Source organism: Limulus polyphemus, unplaced genomic scaffold (assembly GCF_000517525.1).
Source record: "Limulus polyphemus unplaced genomic scaffold, Limulus_polyphemus-2.1.2 Scaffold74, whole genome shotgun sequence".
NCBI classification, from domain to species: Eukaryota; Metazoa; Arthropoda; class Merostomata; order Xiphosura; family Limulidae; genus Limulus; species Limulus polyphemus.
The window spans coordinates 863,701-872,980 of NW_013665684.1; the positions used below are offsets into that span (position 1 = coordinate 863,701).

Consider the following 9,280-nt stretch of genomic DNA (forward strand, 5'->3'; position numbering starts at 1 on the left):
AAAGTGACCCGAAAAACTGCGCTAACTCGGTAACCCATGGCCCGAGTTTAACGAAACTTGTTTTATTCTGTTTCTATTCCCATTTCTCATATTCTATTTATATTTCTATTCTCATATTTCGTGCCATTTTTATGAATTTAATTACAGACAAGCATACAAACAAACAATCTCAGAGTTTGAGTAGTATATAGATTCATGAACTGGCTCTGAAGATTGAATGCACATATATATATATATGCATTCAATTTGTTTTAACGGATTATTCATGAACTGACTCTGAGTATATATATATATATATATACACATATTCAATTTGTTTTAATGACTTATCCATGAACTGGCTCTGACGAAGTTTAAGAAACATTTTATTTGTGTTTGTTTAACACCTTTCGTTTTTTTAGAAATCCAAATTTTCCTTTTCATCGCCGTGATCTAGCTGAAGGGAAACTAATTAATCGCTTTGATCGCATCGAATGGCCACTATATGACGCTCTCCAACAAAAGTACCTTATCATTGGTAAGATCTTGAAAGGTTTTCTATGATGTACGATCATTTGGTGCCTGATGTCCTTTTTATTTATAAATTGACCAAATTTATATCTCAAATAAATACTGGATAGAGTCTCATCTATTTTGACATCGATGTAAACTTTTTATGCTCTTGATTATTTCATGATCAAAGACAATGTGTTATCATCCTAAGTTTTCATGTAATAGATCAAGATATATTTACATGATGACTCTACCCACTCTTTAACCCTCGAAGGATAAGGTGACATTAAAGGCAATAAACTGGTCCAGTCTCAGATTTACTATCAAAATATTGTCATACAAATCGTCATATAGAGACAAATAATTAATCAAATATTCATAGATCTGACATCAGTCTTTTCAGACTTATGACATCATAATAACCGACATCCCACACGCTCATTAAATCAGGGGGTATAAGTGGGCTGTAATCATTTTGGCGGTTCAATATTTCCACTAATCTCTTGAAACTAGGGCTTTAAATAATTCTTATGAATTACACAACATCATGCATTACGTTTAATGACTATGTACTGTAGTTTTCTTGAGAGAAAGAGAGTTTTTCTTAAAACGTCCTGGAAAACTGTAAGAAACATCATGGGACGTCTTTCTACACCAGTAAACTTGTCTAAGCCTTCGTGTTGACGAAGAACCCACCTAATATATTAACATGTGTGTGTAAAGCCATTGTAATTCAAGATTCAAAGTTAAAATTGGCAAAAAAGGGATGCATTGCAGGTTATTAGAGCTATCGAAGGCTTAATGAGACAGCGATTTTTACTCTATTTTGATAGTAGTAGGATAGTTATTTTAGTTTCTTAAAAATTCTTATTGAATCAGTTGCTTCAAAGAACTTGGTGCGTCATCACGAGGTATCACTTCTACGTTGTTCTTCATCTTCTTAACTTGTATTCCTCCAGTGTTTGGTTAACAGACTGTTTAAATCTCTCTGTGTGGGGTGGTTCTGCGAAACCTTTGGATATTGCAAAACACAAAGATTGCAGCATATATGCGAATGGATACGGGCACCAACTAAACCTTGATGGTTCTAGTAGGAAGTTGGTTATTAAAAGACCTATTTTATCATGCAATCAATCTAATACCGAGTAAGATGTCTTAGAAACTATTATCCTCCTGTAATTATTGTCCCCAAATATTTTGAAAATATCTATCACCTGTCTGAAGGACAAGTTTGTTTTTAGCTTAAATCAAAATATAATAACAGCTGCAGTATTGTCCATGCTCTGTGTTCCTTAGATGTGATTCAATTAGATCATGTATAGAAATGAAATAATCTATATTCCACCCAAACCAGACCACAGTATCTTCATCAAGATATGGACTGCTACTGGCCTCCTACAGTGTTTGTAGAAGTTAAGTCTATTGCATCATGAACCTCAGTATCACTAAAACCATTACATCAGGATACAAATACCAACCCAAAAGTATTCAAGACAACAAATGACGCCTTTAGGACCAGAATAAGTGATATTCAAACTCAAAACAGACATTCTGGCATCTTTTGTTTACACCTTTAAACCATATGACATAGTGAAAAAGTCTGACCAGCTGACTCAAGAATAATATGCTTTAATTTTTAACCCACGTCTCTGTTCTTCTTCCCTGTTATTTTCATTCTCATCAGAATGAACATTATATACGATAAGTATCTTTATAGAAACTATTGCGTCTATTCCAAATGAAGGATTTTGCATTTAGTATTACGAGATCTGAGAAGTAAGTTTGATTATTTGACATTTTGACACAGTAAATTCACCATCCCCACTAATATCTATTAGTACCAAACCGTTTATTGCGAATTGGGACAGTGTAATTTACACAGCAGTACTTGTACAATGAAAGGGACACTTTAACATAGTGCAGTGTAGATCTATAGTAATATATTCTGGCAGGAATCCAACTGAAATACTGGGATCAATATTTTACATAAATATGTTTTTTGTTTTTTTTTCAGAATTCAGAAGTCATACAGTCTCTGACTTTGAAACTGTTATGAGGCTGGGCTTAATAATAATTTCCCATTAAATACTGGTTCTGATGGCATATGCAAATAACAATGATTTTAATGTTAATGAATGTATAAATGTTGTCTTAACAGACACACATGGATGCTTTTACTATTCATATCACTGCAAGACTTCACAGATAAGGGCATAAACATCAGCAGTAAGGGCACGACAAGCTCATTCTAACATATCAGCATAGTCAGTAATAACATTCAGTCATCTGTAAAAAAAGTAATATTCATAGTATAATTATGTTATTGGTATAGCTCTAACAACCAACTGAAACTTTTTTTACTCATTTCGACTTTGAACCTTGAACTGCAATGGGTCTAGACATATATATATAGAGAGAGAGAATTCGGGGTTTCTGGATATATAGTCTCGTTGAAAAGAAGACAAAATTAAACTCTCTTCAAATTAATCTTAATAAATATAGAACTGTTGCAGGCTTATTTCTAAAAATCGTTTTTCTCATCATCACCAGGTTTAGACAGTTTTTGATATGGAAAAACGCCACGTGACATGACGCTTCTAATAATTCTCAAGAATCACTTTCTTCACGCATGAATCACAATATATAATTGTGAAGTTTAATTCACTATGTTATGTAATTCTTAAGAATCATATCAAGCCTAAGATTAAGAGGATTGGTGTCAAAACTGAGCAACCACAGAAACTACAACCCACGTGTACCCTTGTTTTAAAGTGCTTCTGGGGTGAAACTTTGTAAAAATATAATGTCATGGTATGATTATTTTTGCGACAGTATTTTGAAAGTGACCCGAGGTTAGAACATTTTGGTTCCTTATTTCATCTTGTCCTCTTTGACTTCTTTCCATACCATTCACTACCGGTGAGGTCCACATACTGCATCATGATAAATGTTATGTATTTTGCCGTTTCAACACTTAGTAAAAAAAATCTGATATAAAATGGATGTAATCACTTAGTTTCTATGCGAAATAGACAGGGACCACAACAGTAATTAATGGGATTCATTGGAATATTATGGTAGTTTTACTTAATATAAACTGATATAAAATGGGTGTAATCACTAAGTTTCTATGCGAAATATACAGGGACCACAACAGTAATTAATGGGATTCATTAGAATATTATGGTAGTTTTGCATGCCACATATGTTATTAGAGACTCTGTAACAAGTAAAATGATAGACCCAAAAGCAATTTTCTGCATAAATAATTCATAAAAACGTTCCCAATCTTAGGTAATCTTTGGTATAAAATGGACATAACAGCTACTTATATAGATTATCCTTCTCAACAATTAGAAATAAGATTCTTTTAAGGTCTTTAAAGCTTACGTAATGGAATAAATGAATGGTCAGTGAACTTGATTAAAATAAAATAATAATAATAATAATTAACTAATGAGTATTAAAAATAGAATGATTGTATTATTCGTAGCACCTAGACCACTACTATGTCTGTTGTATCTGAGTCAACCCTATGAGCCTTGGTATTGGACGAAAGGCTTCGTCGGCACTCGATATGATAGATATATAGTGTGGTTTACATAACATATTCTATTTTGCTGTTACTCATGGGTTCTTAAAATTAACATGTCTTATATAATGTTTTAAAAAAATACTTAATCTTTTACGAAAGTATTAAACATTAACTTGATAAGAATTTGATGTATTACAGATTACTAAAGGAGTTTTTTGTGAAAAGTAATTTTTCGAAGTTTGGTTTATTGAAAAATTGTTTGTGTTTTTTGTTTTTTTTTCATTTTCCAAAACCAGACCATTAAAGATACAAACAAGAATTGTATGACATCTCTTAGTTATATATTTATTTATATCGGCACTTATGTATAATGTTACACTAATAAATATACATCGTTAAAATCAATACACGCTTAAAATCATTTCAAAATAATTACTCTACATGTTTCGACATGTCACACAGATTGTCGAGGATTCGTTTAAATACTGGTCGCAATCCAGAAACCAGTTATGCATTTTTTTCTAGGAATGAAACCGAAAGTTCGTGACCACTACCACGCCCACCGCATGTCGCTATGGCTTCATCTTATTCCGAAGCTGGACAGAAATGACATTGGTGTCCCGGCCTATCATCATCTTCTAGATGACCATGATAACGCAAATTTGTACGACGGCATCGTTCGACATGTGGTAATTCCTACCAGTTTTTCATTAACCACAACAACTATCCCCATACCTCCAAGATTCCCTATTCCAACTTTATCTGAGGTGTGGAATATCAGCGAAAGCACTGAGCCGACTGCAAATGATGTCTTTACGACAATGACCCCTGATGAGATCTTGAATTACGCCTTTTCTACAAGCATTTCTGACACAACGGCCGTCGTTTTGCAGAATACAAATTATTCAACAGCCCTAAGTGTCACTATCGCTGTAGGATGTTCACTTCTTGTTCTAAATGTCCTCGTATTTGCTGGTGTATTTTATCAGAGAGACAGGTATAAGATTGAGGGTAAACTCCAGAGGAGGAATTACAAGGTCTGTGTAAAATGTTGCAGTTGCTAAAAAGAGATTTGTATTAGAATTTAAGCTTCTATATTTGTGTTGGTGTTATATTTAAACAAGATAAATCGTCAAGATAAACTCGCAACAGATCTTTCAACACAAACAAAATTATATACAAGTAATGAAATAGTTCCTGTTTTCTTCACGAGAGTTGTTTCACTGCTGGAAGTCGACACATTACCTCCCACATTTACTAATTCAAAAACAAGCAGAATAAAGAAGCAAATCATTTGTAAGTTGTCAAGATGGAAGAAAGCTATTGAAGAGATACTGTTATTACCGTATTTTCAACAAATATCTATAAAAAAGAGGTAATCCTCAATAGCCGCGGCACTGGAAATTATTTTAGGCAGGATTAGAGTAAATTAATCTATGAGACTTTTCCCCCCCTTTTTATTAGCTATATTTTTGTTTGCCAGAAATACCAAGCGTGGGGCACGTGTATACCTGATTCGATTTTGTTACTAATCTCTAACAGCCTATCCTCAAATTGAAATTCTTTTTGGCAGGATTAGAGTAAATTAATCTACGAGACTTTGGGCATGGTTAAATACCTCATTCGAAAGGGTTTGACCTTCTAAGTCCAAAACAGTAATTAGATCTCAAATCGGTCAAGAGATGACGGAACTATGAGCTAAAAGTTTGTACTTGAAAAAACAACAAAAAACTAAGATCCATTCTATGAGCCACTATGCCGCGACTAAAAACCTGAAACCAAAGGTCTTTTCATTTCTTTTCCAATTAACACTGGAACTCTAAACATTGATGATACCGTAATCTTCATATTGATAGTAATAAAAAATTAATATCTCAAATTGATATACTTTATTGTTATTTTATATTAATGAGTCTTCAATAAGTCGTTATTATTTTTTCAACCTATCATAGCTGAAGAACCTCAATCCAAATCATTTTCGTCTAAGTGGACTGTACCTCTTAGCTCTGTAGTTTATCACAGTACTTTTTCAAGTTGCTTATACAGACTTGATGATAAAAACTTATCACGACGGAGGGAAATAGTTATATTATGTTAGACAGAAAGCAGTTATAATACCTTTAAAATATTAGTTTCCATCCAATTTTTCTGTCAAACCAATTCCATCCTTCTGTGTAGTTTGTTAAACGTACCTCCCCATTATGCTTGTATAATGTATTAGTGTAAAGGTCGCTAGCAGTAACATTTCAAAGTATTTATGAAATCCACGTCTTCTGATTTATTTATTCAATCTATGTACAATTTTTACACGTTAATACATTTTCCTTGCAACTAGTTTCACAATAGACAATTATTTAACCCGTTAAAGTTAATGAGCACGATTTATAATATGTAATATAATTTTTAGAATTAAAGATAAATACACATACACACATGATTTAATGATTCGAAATACATAAATGTTCTGAATAAAAGTACCTTTTTTAACTTCAAGAAATGTTTCACAAACACAATTATTTACATATTTAGTTTCTTGTTAATGAGCTTCAAATATGTTTGTATTTTACTCAGTTAAGAATATAAAAATAAAACAAACTGCATTAATATCCTAAATAAGACAAATATTATTTTAAAGTACGCTAAATTTAACATAATTGCAGTAACCCTGAGAAACAGCCTTTATTCTATAAAAACATTAACTTGAGTAATCATTCATATGTCAAATGTGGAGTCCAGTTTTTGATTTTTTAACATCTGTTTTTCCATCCTGCAAAATCCCTGACAAATAAATCTTGTAACTGAACTTAGTTTAACACGCTAGCGTATACGATTTTATATTTTTCCTCATCCATCCTGTTACTAGCCAATAGGAGTAAAGAAACGGACAGAATAACACATTGCTGAAACCTTCTGAATAAAATAAATGTAATGTTTTATTGTTACAGCAGGATTTGTAGGTGTTTTTTTAAAGTTATTTTTCTGTTGTGACAAACTATTAGGAGAAATGTTTGAACAAAGGAACCCCAAAATAATTAGCTCCCCTTCTCTCCACTGAATGACTGTTAGTAGGCAGCCTATGGTTTGCATATTGAAACATCTACTTTAATCCCCCCCACCACACACACACTTAATGACTATAAGTACACAGCTTATCGTTTGAATATTGAACCAGCTACTTTAATCCCCCCCACCACACACACACTTAATGACTATAAGTACACAGCTTATGCTTTGCATATTGAAACATTTACTTTAATCCCTCCACACACACCGAATGAATATTAGTTGACATGTTAAAAAGTTATAAATTGCACAACTAAGAACATCATAAATGACATAACTATAACAAATAAGTACATTTTAATTTGTGAAACTGAGGACTTTTGCGTAGAAATTTTGTGGCTAAATAAAGTTAAACAAACGACGACCAGATTTAGCATTTCATTATACATTGCTTTAGAAAAATCTTTGCTTATTTCGCTTCGTTATACCGAATGTCAGTACCATGAAACCAAGCAAGATTAAGGATATATTACTTGACAGAAGCACAGTTAAAATGTTTAATATTTCTGTTTTATTATTTTAGGTAAAAACTCCAAATCAACACCTGGAAATTCCACAAAGACAAAAAGAGACGACACGAGAAACCCCGACTGTTCCTGGCACTCCTAAAAATGGTCACTCCCCGACTGTTCCTGGCACTCCTAAAAATGGTCACTCCCCGACTAAGTTCTCAATTCAGGTTCATCATAAAGAGAGGCCAACTCCAGAGGTTCATTTTTTAATGCATCGTGACGGACGCATGGTTTCCACTCCTCCCAGACCTAAAAAGCAGGAGAAGAAGCTGTAATTATCTACCATATTTTGAATATATTATGTGTATTCCAAAAAAAGTAAACTTCTTGAATATATTATGTGTATTCCTAAGAAAAAGTAAACTAAGTTTACAATTATGCCCTCTCAGTGGGATGGGACTTTAAACTATCTCCCGTTGAATAGGCTAACGATTTCACATAACTGTGGGGATATCTGAGAGTAACAGTGTCACCGTAATTTTACTTGCTGGTAGGGAATCCTGGGGGTAACCTTCATCTAACTCATCTTAGAGGAACTGCTAATATGAAAATAATATATGAAATATTATTTTTTTAATAATAAAAACCAGAGTACTTCGTTCTTGAAATGAGTGATTGTCTTATTTTTTAATTGCTAGCAAGTAAAAATATCTTTTAGTATCACGTACACGAGCATAATAAGTACATTATGCTGCTAAGTGATTAAAGAAAGAATAAATAGCTGCCACCTCCTTTTATGTAAATATATATATATATATATATATATTCCTAAATTACTAATATTTTCATAGCAGAACCCACGCTGAAATATTTACTAAGCCTAACTTGAAAGTTTCATAGCAAAGTGTGTTTATTTATTCTCCGTTTACTTAGTATGGATCGTATCCACATAAGAAAAGATAGAGAGTTCATCCTATAAGTTTATTTATTTAATACTCCATACAGTTACATATACGTCCAATAAAAATACATTCCACTCCAGAAAGAAATATATTAAAAGATTTTTTTCTGTCACAACAACGAACTTAAATTTCATGACCACTTTTAATTTTAATTTAAATAAGTCCAGCTGTTTCATGCTTCGTAAATAATCAGCCATTTACCGAATCAAGGTAATACTAATTTATTGGTGGTTCAGAGAATTCTACTAAAAATTAAACAAACTTTTTTACTTTATTTGTATTTACAAGGGAAACAAAAGTCTTAACAGGTGCACGAGACATGGCGCGCGCTCTTTGTGTGTGTGTGTAGAAGACGCGAGGTTTATAGGATTAAGGTTTCTTTTGATATATCTGTATATACGTTATTTAGAAGAGTTACAATTCAACAATAACAGTGAGAGTAAATAAACCTTCAAACACTGTAAAATAAATAATGTTAAAGAGAGAACAAATTAACAAAGAGACAATTTTGATAGTGTGGTGTAGATTCAGGCAAAGTTTAAAAAATACTTTTACTGCTGATTTAACAAAGCTGCGAGGTTCTTTGTAGGAATATCAATGCCACTCGAATACTAGGTGCTAAGAAAAGTTTAAACATAGTTTTTGTTGACGTTTAGAAGTTGTTTGTAGGTAAACAACGCCACTCGAATACCAGGCTTTTAAGAAAAGTTTAAACATAGTTTTTATTGCTGTTGAGAGATTGTTTGTAGAAAAAGCAACGCCACACGAACACTGAA

General features: G+C 32.6%; 1 protein-coding gene across 4 annotated transcripts in view; it reads left to right on the forward strand.

Annotated features, from left to right (window-relative positions):
* LOC106466488 (neuroligin-4, X-linked-like) overlaps positions 1 to 8,181 on the forward strand; it is a 28,389-nt gene extending 20,208 nt beyond the window's left edge. For 2 of the 4 annotated variants that reach the window (XM_022395034.1, XM_022395037.1), the window contains exons 6-8: positions 402 to 517; positions 4,553 to 5,064; positions 7,614 to 8,179. In XM_022395034.1, coding sequence (XP_022250742.1) covers positions 402 to 517; positions 4,553 to 5,064; positions 7,614 to 7,877 — 892 coding nt within the window. In that variant the 3' untranslated portion in view covers positions 7,878 to 8,179. Of the gene's footprint in view, positions 1 to 401; positions 518 to 4,552; positions 5,065 to 7,613 lie in introns of all 4 variants that reach the window. The other 2 variants (XM_022395047.1, XM_022395041.1) reach the window with 2 other exon arrangements.
* The last annotated feature ends 1,099 nt before the right edge of the window (positions 8,182 to 9,280 follow it).